Source organism: Struthio camelus, chromosome 18, assembly GCF_040807025.1.
Source record: "Struthio camelus isolate bStrCam1 chromosome 18, bStrCam1.hap1, whole genome shotgun sequence".
Lineage (NCBI taxonomy): Eukaryota > Metazoa > Chordata > Aves > Struthioniformes > Struthionidae > Struthio > Struthio camelus.
The window spans coordinates 15,475,051-15,490,656 of NC_090959.1; the positions used below are offsets into that span (position 1 = coordinate 15,475,051).

At 37.8% G+C, this 15,606-nt stretch overlaps 2 protein-coding genes across 9 annotated transcripts in view; both read left to right on the forward strand.

The window, feature by feature from the left end:
- Positions 1–15,563, forward strand: part of OSBPL2 (oxysterol binding protein like 2) — a 43,881-nt gene extending 28,318 nt beyond the window's left edge. For all 8 annotated transcript variants that reach the window (XM_068912162.1, XM_068912161.1, XM_068912159.1 and 5 more), the window contains 7 exons: positions 2,648–2,755; positions 4,220–4,309; positions 4,986–5,109; positions 8,231–8,359; positions 9,250–9,373; positions 10,029–10,119; positions 11,327–15,563. In XM_068912162.1, coding sequence (XP_068768263.1) covers positions 2,648–2,755; positions 4,220–4,309; positions 4,986–5,109; positions 8,231–8,359; positions 9,250–9,373; positions 10,029–10,119; positions 11,327–11,429 — 769 coding nt within the window. In that variant the 3' untranslated portion in view covers positions 11,430–15,563. The remainder of the gene's footprint in view (positions 1–2,647; positions 2,756–4,219; positions 4,310–4,985; positions 5,110–8,230; positions 8,360–9,249; positions 9,374–10,028; positions 10,120–11,326) is intronic.
- ADRM1 (ADRM1 26S proteasome ubiquitin receptor) overlaps positions 1–15,606 on the forward strand; it is a 122,586-nt gene that overhangs the window by 99,384 nt on the left and 7,596 nt on the right. The window lies entirely within an intron of this gene.

Below are 15,606 nucleotides of genomic sequence, written 5' to 3' on the forward strand. Positions count from 1 at the left end.
TTTAAATAGTGTGAATGATAACAGCATTTCTGTTAAATGCTTGCTTCAAGTTAGTAGCAGGCGATGAACTCAAATTTTGAACTGCTTAATCTTGTAATTCCTATCATTTTATTGATTTGAGTAGGTCTGAGAACTACTCCAGACCTGAGTTCGTAGCAAGTAACTGTTTAGGGTGCAAAATTGAAACTCCACCTAAGTGCTGCATTTGTGTTAACCATGACTATTTTCAAAACACACATTAGAAAGCACGCTTCTTCCTCTAGCACAAATACTAAAATGCCTCAATTTGTCAGAACTGGGCATGAGTGCCTTGTATTAAGTTTTATGCTGTAAAAAGCTTTTGCTATCAAGTAGTCCATGAATAAAAACTTAAACCAAGACTGATGTGATAAAGCTTTTGTTTTTTTTCTGTAGAAGAGCAGTTGTTGTTCTAAAGTATACTTGAAGACAGCTTGCCAAGGAAAATAGTCAAACTTCAATGATCTATTTTTCGCTGTGCTGGAATATGACAGACAGGTTGGAGATATTTAATGTTTGTGTTCCATGAATACTAAATGGGAGCTGTAGCACAAGGCATTTGTTACAAAAAGGACACTGCTTGTTTTCTATGTTTTTGGTGATAAAATTGAGTTTGCAAACTTTTCTAAGATATCTTGATTGTTTACTGGGTAGCTTTAGCATTTTTTCATCCGTATTGAAAAATGAGTGAAAATAGAGGACTTTGACTCTGCCAAGCCAGTGATGATAGGAATCCAACTGTTTAATGTTTTGACCGCTTGCAGAATAGTTCCTTTTAAGGATGTAGGATCTTTTAACTCGTCTTTCTAAAGCTTTTTTTACTTTAGAACATGTTAAAACATGTTAAAAAAACTAAGTGGAGAATTCTTCAATTGTAGGACTCTTTCTTTACTTCTTTTCAGTAAATCTTGGAAGAACTGAGTTGAGTAATAAACTGGATTTTTAAATCTCATGTTTATGAAGCCTGAATATAGTACCATGGTGTCACACTGATTAAAAAAATAACCCCCCCCCCCAAACCCTTAATTTAAAAAAAAAAAAAAAATCCACACACTTGTTAACGAGTTGGATTGTGTTGAAATAAAGGCCTTGGACGGAAGGTTTATTTGAATAAAACAAACAAAAGGAAAACCCCACTGCATTCAGTGACACTGGAGCGGGCTTAAGATACTGATGGACTTTTGGCATATTTGTGAGAAATAGTTGCATTTTTATTTTTTCCCCCTCCGTATGCTTTCTTACTAATTCCTTCCACAGCTTGCCTGAGACTTAAAGTCTTGCTGTTAGAAGCTTGGTGCCCTTGTCAAGTTTGCTGACTCATATTCTCACCAGGTTCAAAAGCTTTTACCACCCAGTGTTTGTATAAAGAAATTGTTTAAGTGGGTTAGTCTGACTAATAAGGAGGGATGTCTTCATTTCAAACCTCAATAGTGACTAACCTCCCCTGTTGAAGTCTAACTGAAAATACTCATTTTCAGTCATGAAAGCTGATCTACCTTCTTATCGTGAAAAGGTACTCTCTGGATTAGCATTCTGGATTAGCATTCTGGATTAGCATTCTGGATTAGCATTCTGGATTAGCATTCTGGATTAGCATTCTGGATTAGCATTCTGGATTAGCATTCTGGATTAGCATTCTGGATTAGCATTCTGGATTAGCATTCTGGATTAGCATTCTGGATTAGCATTCTGGATTAGCATTCTGGATTAGCATTCTGGATTAGCATTCTGGATTAGCATTCTGGATTAGCATTCTGGATTAGCATTCTGGATTAGCATTCTGGATTAGCATTCTGGATTAGCATTCTGGATTAGCATTCTGGATTAGCATTCTGGATTAGCATTCTGGATTAGCTCTCTGGATTAGCTCTCTGGATTAGCTCTCTGGATTAGCTCTCTGGATTAGCTCTCTGGATTAGCTCTCTGGATTAGCTCTCTGGATTAGCTCTCTGGATTAGCTCTCTGGATTAGCTCTCTGGATTAGCTCTCTGGATTAGCTCTCTGGATTAGCTCTCTGGATTAGCTCTCTGGATTAGCTCTCTGGATTAGCTCTCTGGATTAGCTCTCTGGATTAGCTCTCTGGATTAGCTCTCTGGATTAGCTCTCTGGATTAGCTCTCTGGATTAGCTCTCTGGATTAGCTCTCTGGATTAGCTCTCTGGATTAGCAGGTAGTTTTATTATAAAGGTCTTTGTGGGAAGAAGTTTGCAAAGCTGCTGCAGTAGTTGAATAGAAGACATCACGCGTTACTTTGTCAGTCCACTTCTCATGTGAGCATTATGTTATATCACATACAACTTCAGAGGTGCAAATGAAAAAGGTGAATTCCTGTATTATTGCTTATGTTAGACTGGACTTTGTAATCAAAAGTGCAGCAACTCTAAAACTTGCTATTTCAACTCTATAAGAAGCAAGAAAAATAAGGGGGATATGGCTTTATTGACTTGCTCTGATGTTTATATATTACACACTTGGTTTATGAAGAAAAGCCTTCTGCTTTTCTGTTTTAAAGTTAACTGCCTGCTGTTCATAGGAGTGCTAAGTATTTTGCCCTGCCCTAATAGAATTGAAAATAGACTTATGTTCTCTCTCAAGTTCCAGAAATTGATTTATTTTTGTTTTCTTTACAGACACAATGAAGCTTACACATGGACAAATCCAACCTGCTGTGTACATAATGTAATTATTGGTAAACTGTGGCTAGAGCAGTATGGAATGGTAGAAATTGTAAATCACAGGTAATATTAATTGTGAAACCAGGGGTTGGCTTGTAGGGACTGGTGCATGGTCATTTTCATGTTTGTTACAAAGCAGAGAATCTTACTTTTTATCAGAAACACAGGGAGCTTTGATTTTTAGGTCTAAAGTCTTTGGTCAGAAGAAAAAAAACCCAATGTATACTATTCATTGGACTGGGCTTAATGTTATAATGGTAGGAATGAAAATGCAATAGGCTAGATGGTGTATGGGATACAAAGACTTATGTTTTTGTGAGTACCTATTCAAATTCAGCCCTACTGACAGAGAATTGAAACTTCATTTAACCCCAAAATAATTAAATGGGAATAATTTTTGGAGGCTTGCAAAGTAGTTTTCATAAAAGAGGATGTTTTAAATTAAGGGTACAACACAAAAAATGACAGCAAAGTAGAATAATGTGAACTTAGAGCATGTCAGTTGCTCTACTAACTGCCTGTGTGCTTTTATTATTATAAGCTTTTAGCTTATATAAGATAAAGGAGAAAATGACTTCCTGTAAAGATGAAGGAGAGACTTTTGTGAACACTATGCTACTTCTGCCCCTGTTTTTCTGTCAATAAATGGGAGCTTTAACACAACAGGGCTGCTGTTTTGATACTTCTTACAATGTCAGATCTACAATTCTTTCAGACATATTCCCATAAAAGACCCAGGACGGTCTTTGTATGCTATATGCCTGACAGAAACTTGGCCAGATACCTCACTGGGAGAGGTTATCTACATATGCGTACAACTCGATGTAAGGAAGATGCTGAAATACCATACTGTTGTATGTTTGTAAAGTCTTAGTTCAGAATTTCTGACAAGTGCAATTTAGAGGTAACTTTTGAATGCACTTAGCTTGGTTTTCCTATGTAGGTCATTCATGAAAGTTTTGTGTATTCTGCTAAAAATTAGTTGTGAATAGATACTAGTCTGAAATATGGAGCAGTAGTGGTGTGGATTAAGCAGTCTGCAAGACTGCATTCATTTTATTCCCTATGTCTTCTAAATTTCATGTATATCTAAAATTTACTCAAGTCTATTCATATTTTCAGTTTTCCAACTGAAAATATGGCTTATGGTATCCTTATGTCCACATTATTTTCTTACTGGTCTCTTTTAATTTTGTGTGATTTTTAAATTTGTGTGCCTTTTAATGCTCTGGTCAGATAGTAAACTATAGTTAAAGAAAAATAAGTAAGTAACTCGACTTCCGTCTCCTTCCCCCCCCCCCCCCCCCCCCATTAACTATAACTATGTGAAAGAAACTAAATGAAGTGTGGATAAAGAAAACGAAGTAAACTTACTAGCTTACTAGTGTATGTAGGGGCTTGCTTTGTCAGATGCACAGGGAGTTCTTTGTTAGGTCCAAAGTCTTTGGGTGTGTGTGTTTGTGTTTTTTGTTTTGGGTTTTTTTTGTTGTTTTTTTGTTTTTCTTCAGATGTATTCTTCTCTTACAGTACTGGAGATAAGTGTGTCCTTAATTTTAAACCATGTGGACTGTTTGGGAAGGAGCTTCACAAAGTAGAGGGATACATTCAGGACAAAAAGTAAGTGATAGAACTCTTTGCCTCTCTGTTTCTGAACATACAGCATATAGCATTTCTTTAGCGCTGGCAGGCTGACCACAACCAGTGTGGCTGCAAAGTTCCCAGCAGTGTAGATTGTAACCATTTCTGCTCTCTGTGTCAGTATTAAATCCCTTGATTCTAAGGCTTTATCACTGACTTTTCAAGCTGTATTGGGAAAACTCCGAAGTTCAGTGGTTTGAAATAAAGGCATCCAGGAAAAATGCAGAGTAGTTGCAACTGATGTATTTTTATTGTTATATATTTATGGTTCTAATCTGTAGTTTAAAATAATGGGAATACTTTAGTTAAAAATTTTTAATGAAAGCGAAACCTGTCATGTGGCTCTGGGTCTCTCTGTCTTAAACTGTTGGCTTCTCTGCACCCACACTCATATTTTAATTGACAAAAAAGCATGTGACTAAATAACGAAGATATGTTATGCGGGACTGAATACCAGCAAGACTGGAATAAGCTGAACCCTTTTCCTGGCATTAGTCAAAATTTCTGGCTTCTAAGAAATCTGCAAGCAAAAATAAAATACAACAAAGTAGGAAACTGTGTATTTAATAAGGGTGAGAATTTGCATGACTTAGCTTAGAAGGCTTCATAGAAGTGAAGAAGCAAAAGCTGAGTCTCTCCTTTGCTTGCTCTGCAGCAAAAAGAAGCTGTGTGTGATCTATGGCAAGTGGACAGAATGCTTATGGTGCACTGATCCCACCACATATGAAGCTTACAAAAAGAATGAAAAGAGAGGTGGCGAGCAGAAGAAATCGAAACCGGTAAGATGTCGGAATTCTTTAGGAAGAACAGACATGGAAATACGAGAAATGAAAGGAAAATACCTCCTTGTAACAATATCATCTTTACAAAAGTGGGCAGGTGGTAGTGAATGGAGGGTTAAAACAGCCTGTATTTTGGGGGGGGGGAGGGGTGCAGTGTTAGACCCATGAGATGGCAGTGCACTTTGAACTTATGTTGACTTCAGCGAGAGCTGCTGGTGTTTAGGGAGCTCACAGAAATAGTGTTTGCCGATGGATTTGTCAAAGAGAAGTCATCGAATATCAGCTCTCAAGCCGATGTTGTCCTGTCCTCGAATAAGGAAAGTGGCTCTGCTGCCAACTCTGGACATGAAAATACAGGATCTGGGCATTCTAAAGAAAGAATATAACTATATGTATGTGCGTGTTTTTTTTTTTTTTTTAAATACAGTTAAGTGTTTTGTTGACATGACCATTTAGAATCTCTCATGTAGAGAGGCTTGACAACAAGAGAGTCTGGAAATGTGTGTGTGTGGTTTTTTTTTTTTTTTTTGGTTTGTTTTTTGTCATATGTAAGCAGACTGTCTTCTTCAGTTAAGTTACTGCAATAGCCTGGTGCTTTACAGAAAACGCAAAATGTTGGAAGATCCAACAGAGGACTGCTGGGTTTCCTGATATCAACAGAAGTCTTGCAGACCCTGGCTGCTTGCTCAAAATGAAAATGACAGGTTAAAGTTAAGAATGAGTAGCTTCAGTTCAAGAGGCTCCAACGTGAGGGTGGGAAGCATTTACACAAGAATAATCTAGAGCAGCAACAGGCCTTGTTTTTTGGCTCTGGCTTCTGTCATGGTGTAGATTTTTATTTTGACTTTTTTTAAATAGTGAGATTCTGTTCAGCTTATGGAAAATCAATTCCTTCCTTCCTTCCTTCCTTCCTTCCTGTTGAATTTATATTTAGATGGGGAACTATCCATGTCAACATCTGGTTTACTGTTAGAAAGTAGTCTGAAAGGGTCTTTTTAAAAATGAATACTCAAACCAAATGATTTGAAATTAGAATCTTAACTATATGGAACTATTTTCCAGCATGTAAAACTGGGTCTGTTTAATACGGTGTTTTTGAATAAAATGAGCTATGTCAGAAGGGGCAGAAAGAGAAAAGGAGGGAAAAAAAAATGGTGGGGGAGAGGAAAATTCTGACATTGTCTCACTAGGATGTTATTCCCCCAAACTTCTCTTCTGGTTGTTGTGGTTTTAAGTAGTTTCTTCTGGTGAAATCTCTCAACATCTACAATTTAGCGGTCCATGTCCTAAGATAGTCAGGTTCTCCTATAGATCAGACTGGCAGCAGGACCTAAATATGTGGGAAACGTATTTTCCATTAGGCTGGGGAAGCTGCCAGATGATCTGTGGTCTGTGCTGTTCAGCTAGATCAGAAAGCAGCTGGTGCTACAGCTTGTGTTGTCTGGCCTGCTTCTGTGTAGGCAGAATGCTTAACTTGTATGTGCCGTGCCGTGCCTGCCTGCCTCTTGGCTTTATGAGGAAGATGTTATTTTCTGCTGTGTTTGTGCTCTGTGCAGTCTCTTTCCTCCAAGTGTTGCAAAACCAGATTGTATTTTCTTCCTAAAATAGATAAAGCCATCACAAAAGTGATCGAGGTCCATGGAACGAGCAGTGGAATAAAAATAAAATAGCAAGATGCTAAAGTAATACTCTTCATCCCATTTTTGCTCCCACGTAAAACTCAGAAACTATAGTCCACCTCTGTGAAACTGCTACTGTTGACATTCATCCAACTTACTTTATTTGTAGCACTGAGCCTGGGGATGCTGGCCAGAACCCTGGGAAATATTTCTTCCTTTTAAGAGTAGTCATTGAGTTCTTAGTGCAACTTAGGCAGTGCATGCATGAATCTGTATAACCTTAGTTCGGATGTGAGTCCTGATGCAGAAAGGTGACTTGTGTTAGGTTGAAAGAGATAGAATTGGTCAGGTGTTCTTAAACACTGAATTCTCTAAACTAGGTAGGTATTGTGCCTCCCTGGAGGCACTAAGAATAGTAGGAATGTGAAGTGACAGAAGAAAAGAATAAAAGTAAGTAGATGTAAGACCATTGGTTGAATATCACACTGTTTTAATGTCAGATGATTCTGTGAAGATTCACTTGGAAGCTGGAAGCCATAGTGAAATTTTTATTCAGATGTCAGCAGCTGAGCAGACTGTAGAAATCTAAGTTACAAGGACATTATTGTCTTTTCCAGTGCCGGGCTTAAAGGCTTTTGCAGCTTCTTAGAAGAATGTCTGAACTGGGCTGTGGGGATAACAAGGGAAGACCTTTCGGTGCTTGAGAGCATAAGAGATCACTGCACTCCTAGATGAGCTGTAAATGAACTCTCTTGTTGTCCTTTTATTGTGTACCAGTAAAGGAAGCCTGGAATAGGGCTGTTGTGGCTTGGTCTACTGAGAGCAGCCTCTCGAAGAATACCTCTCTTGATTTTATGTATATAATAACAGTGCATCACTGACTCTGAGAACAAAGGAACTTAGAAAAATACACCATCTATAAACTTAAGTACAAAGCCTTCATAGTGAGAAAACTGGCAGTGGTAATAGTTACTAGAATTTGGATCATAGGAAACCAAAGTTTGGAAGATGGGCATGAGCATATCTGTTTTTTTTAATCAAGCATCAAAATCTTTTGCAAGTAATGAAGCATTAACCAAGGGCAGACATGGCCCTATTCGTTATCTTTCCTATGCCATTGTGGGAATTAGTTTAAATTACAGTTTTGACTCATTCCGACCTGAAGAAGTAATAGCTATGTAGACAAAATTAAGCTATGGGATGGGGCAGAAAGCAAGTTAGAGAGAAGATTCCTTAAAGACATTAACTTACTACTTTTTTAAAAATGGAAAGTGAAGTTGTAGGTAGGTGGTAGGGGACTATTCAGTGGTAGTAGGAATAAGACATCAAGCTGAAAATGAAAGGAATAGTATACAGTGTGAGGAAAAGCAAACATAATGGGTAAGGCAGAAACACTGGAGAGTGTTTAAAATCTTGATTTGAACAGATTCTTCAGCAGTCACTCTATAGAACTCTAGACGATTTCCCTTTTCCCCTGCCAAATGTTATCTCTGTTTCAGAGTGAAGATGTTATTAAATCTGAAAATGATGAGGCTGATGATATGCCAGAGGTTCAAGACACCGTGCAGTTCATACCAGGCAGTAAATTGCTTTGGAGAATAAATTGTAGGCCACCAAACTCGTCACAGGTAACTGTTCCAATCAATTTGAGTGTTCCTATGACAAGTGACTTTTCCAAGGGGACATGAGTAATGTTCAAGGGAAACCCTGTTGATGTGTCTGCTTATTGACAGGCTCTGGCAATTCTTGTTGCAGCAGCAAAATTAGGCTATGACAAGCTGTCTGCTTAGTCCCTAGGCTGAAAGTATTACTCCTTTGTCAAAGTTGGCAGAAAGAACGTATGCTCAGACTGCAGCTGCTTCAGCGTAGAACCCAGTGTCTTCAGTTTAACTGTCCGCCAGATCTTTGCGTTAGCGTGGCTAAAGTATAGACGCGTGGTCCTCTCTGTTGACCCTGCTGTTGGAAGACTAGCTTTAAAAAGAAAAAAAGGGGAGAAAAAGGGGCAGTAACTGGACAGCTGGGTGTTAACAGTTGCAACAAGATTTTTGGAAACCCCGAGGAATGGGGGTTTGTGTATATATGGATACATACATACATATGTGTGTGTGTGTGTGTATATATATATATATATATAGATTTGACTGTTGTCTTGAAGTCCAGAGTATTGTCTTCTGAAATCAAAGAATGTATGCTTTCTTGAGGAAAAATTACTTGTCTTTTAGTTTTAGGCTTTTCTTTTATAAAAGCCGTGATACTAGATTTTTCTCCATGCCTGACATTTATCATGGTCTTCTGAAGCAAAGACTGCTTAAAAAATTAAAGGTGTGATTTCCCTCTCCTCCCCGCCCCCCAAAAGAGCACTTTTTGGTATGAGCCAAACCCTGCTTTTGGGGTGGCCGGAAGGAGCAGTTTTGACTTTGTGATTGCTCTTGGAAGTTTTGGTGTATCAATTTGGTGTAGGGAAGCAAATGCCACTTTGCCAAAATAACTTGTATGTTATCTGTAATTTGCTTTTAAGATGTACAATTTCACCAGTTTTGCTGTGAGTCTCAATGAGCTAGAAAAGGGTATGGAAGCAATATTAGCTCCTACTGACTGTCGGCTGCGTCCAGATATCAGAAACATGGAAGATGGAAACATGGGTATGTTTTTGCTGGAGGAAATATTTTTGTATTAGTAAGTTTGAGAGGGATGATTGAGAGGAAGTGGTTTGATATAGGAACACAGTGTTTAGTTTTTCATTTCCAAAGTTGCCTTAACTCTTTTTTTCCATCCTCTTCTAATGAACGTACTTCGGAACTATATATAATGTCTGTTTCTCCCTGAGAAGTATGGGAGAGCACGTATGTTTGCAAGATGCATCCCAAAGACTGCTGTCCTACATTATGGTGCGATTGCATGTTTGTTAACTGGGGAAACTGGCAGACATGCTTTGTTGCTCTAGAATTTAGCTGGAAAAACACGTGGAGAACAGTCGTGCTCTGTTGCTCTGGAGTTTGTCAGGAAAAGCACTTGGTGAAATAGTGAAAATATACTGTTTGTTATGTTCTGTCTTTTTCTCCCACCGTTTGGGTTCAGTGTTTCTGAGAGGTAAAACACAAAAATTTTCGGTTCTGCTCTGCGTTTATAGCAACAACCCTTCTGAAATGACGATTGTACTGTTGTTGACTGAGGTTATCAAATGCTTTCTCATTTAAGTGAATCGTAGTCTATTTCTCTGCAGTCTTTTCCATGTTTTCTGCTTTTTTTGTTTTTATTTTGCTAACTAACCAGTTCCTATTGAAATTTTTTTGTTAGATCTGGCGAGCAAGGAAAAAGAGAGACTAGAAGAGAAACAAAGAGCCGCTCGCAAGGAACGTGCAAAAGATGAAGTGGAGTGGCAGACACGGTAAGGGGGGAAGAAGTTGGGCATGCGTTTAATGCTTGGAGTGGTTTGGTTTTACTGCCTGAAATGTTTTTATTCAAGACAATGTGTGCTTGATTTCCTGCATGACAGCACAATTTGTAGTGTCACTTAAAGCATTAGCTGGGTCAATGTTTAAATAATGTAACTGGAAGCCCAAATTGCTGATAATTTTGTCCTGGAGAAATTATCTTAACAGTAAACACTGAAACCTGTCATAATTAACTACTGTGACAATACTGGATTCCCCTCCCCCCCCCCCCCCCGAGAGGTCATCCTGTTAGGTTAGTGAATAAAATCTTAAGTTTCATCTCTAACCATTTCCTGCCCAGCTTTTGACAATTGAGTAGCATGTTGAGGCCCTCCAGGGCTTTTTTTACTTTCAGACTGTCAGGACTTTTGACTTTGTCACATCTGGAATTGCTTTTGAATTGCACATTTAAGTGACTTCTCAATCATAGACTGCATCATGGAGTAATGTGTGATTTGGCTCCTGCTTCTGGAACCAGTTCCTTGTACAGATGCCAATGCTATGCAGTCAAGTGTTGTACACGCAAGGCCAGTTTCTGCAGGTGCCTCCTTCAAAGGCAAAAACTTTTTGGATGTTCCCATGATCTCATGAAATTCAGAAGAGAAAGCATTTTATTCCCAAAGGCTGGAGGGAACCGCTACAAACTCATTCCAGTTAATGCCGTTGAAAATCTCTTCTAGAGAACATAAAACTGATTTCAGTCAATGTGGCCAAAAAGTGAGCGTTTTTTGATGTTCTATGCGAAGTACAGCTCCATAGAACAAATCTGTTTTTCTTGTTTGGACAGGTTTACAAAAAGGATCCTGGAACTGATTTGACCTTCTTTTTAAGGAAAAAATAGCATATATGGTCAATATATGAGCAAAAATTTATTCTTTATATTTAGAATTGGACAGCAATTTAAAAATCCATTTCATATCCCTTCTTGATTTTTACATTGAAAAAAAGGATGAATCAGAGGGTGGTAACCGTTACATAGGAAGTTTAATGCGATACTTTTAATGTTCTGAATATCTCTGGAGATAAGTGTTGTGGTTTTTTTTTTTTCCTGCTAAGAAAAATCAGTGTGTCTTTACAATGCCTTGTGAAAGGAGCAAACTTTTTTTCCTTTTACTAACTGTTCCCTCTTTTAACTATTTTTTCCCCTTTTTTCCTTTACAGATGGTTTCATCAAGAGTCTAACCCATACACTGGGACTCCAGATTGGCTGTACTCAGGTGGCTATTTCGATAGAAATTTCTCGGACTGTCCAGACATATATTGAAATTACTGAACCAATTGCTCATCTCATCTGGACATCTAGTTAACAGATATCATTCTAAGCCAGTTACTCTGGTTTTGTTAATAGCAAAAACCAGCTTTTGTAAGTAAATTTTAACAAAAATTCTATCACTCAACAATCGAGGATTTAATTATCACTAACTTTGGATTGCCAAATATTTAAATACTGTTGCAATCTTTCCATAAAGCTGAAAATCATCATGTTTTCACTAATTTTTAAAGGGACCTTTGGTTCTTCTTTTTTTTCCTAGTTTTTTTTTTTTGTCAGGAAGGTATGCTGTAACTGGTAGAGCTTGTAACAGCCTTGAAAACTATGTAACTTTAATAAAACAAGTAGAGATAATATCCTTGTTACTAAGTACAGCAATGAGGAATCTGCGTTTTTGGGAACTGGGAACAGAGATGAAAAATTAGTATGGTACAACCATGATCACAGCTAATACTGTTGCTATTCCCCATGAAGAGAGATATATGAAATTTTTGTATGGTATGTAGCACTACATGGGGATTGGAGCTCCTGGTCCCTCCCTCTCAATACGGTTTAATACTTCAAAGCCTTGGGGGAACAAAACACAAAATGTTAGCTTCTCAAACTGTACTTGTCTGTTACAGAGTCTTCACAATCTTTGGACACTGTGAGCATTAAACTGTGTACCTGTGATAAAATTGCATAAAACATAGGAGAAGGGAAAGGTGCATTTAAAAAATGTCTACTTCTTCTGAAGTAGAACGCTCTTCTTAAAATACAGGAAGCTTCAGAAACAGCTGCAGGAATGTTGAGATGGTTACAATGTAAAATATATTGCTTGCTACCACTTGGAGGTTTAGATCTCCAGCACTACTTTTGGCAGCTTTGGCACTATATATGCTTCTAGACTAAATTTTTATTTGGAAGCACTTAGTGGACATATCTACACAGGTTCATATTTTGGGGATGTTTTTGTTTGCATGTTTTTCATTAGTACGTCATGTCTGTTCTGTACGTTGTGAAAAAGCAGAACCAATTTAAAGCTGTGGCATAGTTATACCTATTACAAGTTTTCAAATTTTCTGTGAGCACGTGCTGTCATACAAGTAGAATTTTTTTTGTTCCATACTGAAATATCAAAGCCATATAATACTGGAACTATTTGAACGACAGATCAATTACTGTACTGATGCATTCATTTTCCTTCAAAGTGGTACGCTTCTGAGAGGGGGAAGGAGGCTTGACAAATTAGGTCAAGCCATTTAAACTAGTTTTAATGTTGCTTGTTCTTTTATGGAAACTTTTGATTTAGTATCCAGGCAAAATTGCAGAGTGGCTACAGTGCTGCTGACTTTACAGTAATTCAGACATTGCTGGTGTCAAGCACCAGCAACTTGAAGAATTAGTGGAAGAATTGATCTGATTGCCCAGACACACTTGTGGCTTCATCCAAAGTCTGGGTTTAGAATTGCTTCTCCCAGATAGAGGACTAAAAACCAAAAGAAAATAAACATCACCCTGGTGAAACATTTTTATATGAAATCATGCATTTAAATAGATCAGATTAACTTTAAATTTGTTGGGATTTAGTTGCCTTCTGCATTGGAAAAATAAGCAAGAGAAACTGTAAAAATTCAAGGCGATAAATAAGGGCATAATCTGAAATGTGCTAATGACAACTTCATTCCGTTGCTGGAAATTGAACTTTATGCTGATTGCAAGTCCTTCAGACGTACAACCTAGACTTGGTAATATGGTGCAGACAAATTAATATTTGTTCCTAATAAGTATATAGACACTTGGCTTTTAAAAGACATTGCTGATCGTTATGGAACAGCACAAAAATACTTCCAGCCTTTTTGTAAAAATGTAACTTTAAAGGCTGTTACAGACACTGTGTCCCCCTTTCTAAACTCTCTGCAAGCAGAGTAGAGAACCATTTGTGTAGGTGAAGCTTGAAAGGATTCACGTATTAAGCTGGTTTAAGATCTCGTGGGAGTTTGAAACTTGTTTAAACTTGTCCAATGTGCTGTATTACTGTTTTTAAAACATTATGTGTAAATTGAAATTGCCAGACTGGAAAGATGATATAGCAATTGCTAAAGAAATACTCTATTAAGAAGCAATATAGAGGTTAGCAACTCTTAAGTCATGATTGAAATTCAGAAGCTCCAACCCCTTTTCATTATGCAAAAGCATGAGAAGATAGTAGCAGCATGTTTAATCCAAACTGCATCATAGCATTTTCATGGATTTAAAAAGAAATTGAAAAGATTTCTAAAATAAGAACCCTTAATTTAGTTTTTTTCTTTATTGCTTTCTCCCCTTCCTTTAGCGTATTGGTTTTTTTGGTAAAAATTCTATCTTGGTTCCAAATCTATTCTCTATTGAGTTTATTGTTCTTCATTGAAAATATTAACAAAATATTTTCCCATCCCTGATGAAAAGTATGTGTTTGGTTGGCCATGGGATACATAATACAACATTTTGAGTACTCTGTAAGTGGAAAAGTTTTATTTTAAATGCAGATCTCACCTCAGTAGTTTACTTGTCAAAACATTGATAACTTTGCACCTTTTAAAAGAATGTCACTTTTATAACTTGATTAAACACTGACTGTATATAAAATAACTGTGTTAGTATATGTTAATATAGCTATGTAGAGAAATCATCTAGAAAGAAATTATAATAAATGCTTAACACCCTTTGGGCCTCTAGATGGTGAGAGAGAGGTTTTTGTAAAGAGTGACTTTCATACTAGGGCCACTGTTTTGTAGGGCAAGAAAACAGTTGGAGATGGCTCTGGCTTTATTGCTGAGCCGGTGTCAGAACAGTTACATTTTGTATTTCCCTTGATGCTTATTAGACAAAAATGATTTAAATTAGAGCTTTGACCTCCCTTTACCCCCCTCCCCCTTGATTTAGCTCTTTTTCTGCACATAAGTGGACTCAATTCTTTAACAGCTTGTTGCTGTGCAGTACATTGGATATAAGAAATGCAAGGTGATATCAACGTACATGTAGTTGGTGGAACTCATCTCTAAAATGTGCAAGGTAAAAGAAGGGGCCTGGGAGTCTTTGGGAGCATGCGTACTGCAGCGGGAGCCCGGACAATAGTATATACTAAAAAGAAGCCAGATGTTAATTGGAGAAGGGGAATAAATTCGTAAACTTTTACTAAAAATGTTAGTGGAAGTGAAAAGCTATAGTCACTGTATAGCTTCTTGTTCTGTGTCTTTGAGGCAATGTCATATTGCAAATTGGGAGCAGGTTTGTCAAACATCAGGTGTTTATATAATTACTAGTAGCCAGATTAATGATGACAGGAAGCATATGCTCTAATTAGTCAGAAAAACAACTAATTAGCGGTATTTATCCCCTTTGAATAATTAAAAATAAATTCTCAGCAAAAAAAAGTCTTAATCTTTTACTTCAAAGAATTGAAATTTGGAAAAAAAAAATCAAAACATGTTCCTCAAAATCTCCTCTTCTAAAGTAGAACTGTTATAAAAGACTTCATCAGCTCCCCCATTGCAGACCATTGTGTGTGATGAAGTAGTTGGTCTCTGTAATGGCAGAGCACAAATGCCTGCTCCGGTCCCTCCTAAACGTAGCCCTCGGCCTCCTCACTGCTCCCCGCGCGTCCTCTTGTTAGAAGTAAACTTACCTATTTGTTTGTTAGGCCTCTTGCTTTTAAATGCTACAATAATTTGGTCCTACACTGTAGCTTGCTCTCATTGAAAACACCTGTGACTTGGGTCAACTGTAGGATAAAGCAATAGTTAAATGATGTAAAGCTAATAGTTCTAACACCTACTTTGATTCTTGGAATGTTTTTGTAGCATGAAAAGATTACAAATGCTTATATCCAGAATTCCGGTCCACTCCGATGTATACTTCTATGAAGCTGCTTCTTGCCTTACCCGAGCGCAGCGCAGCGCCCCGCTCTCTGCCTTGCCCCCCGCATGAGCGTGTCAGCTGGACAAAAAGGCTCTAGTGAAATGGATTTATTTTTATAATATTTAATAACTGTCAATACCCATCTCTATTAACAACCATTTGGCTTTTTAGAGAGGTCTGTACAGGTTTGTGCACATACATGTTAAACTGTAAAACTGTAAATCTGAATAAAGGTCATTTTGGAGAAGACGCCCCGCCTCCGGCCTCTGCTTCCCGCCGCGCCGGGGGGGGG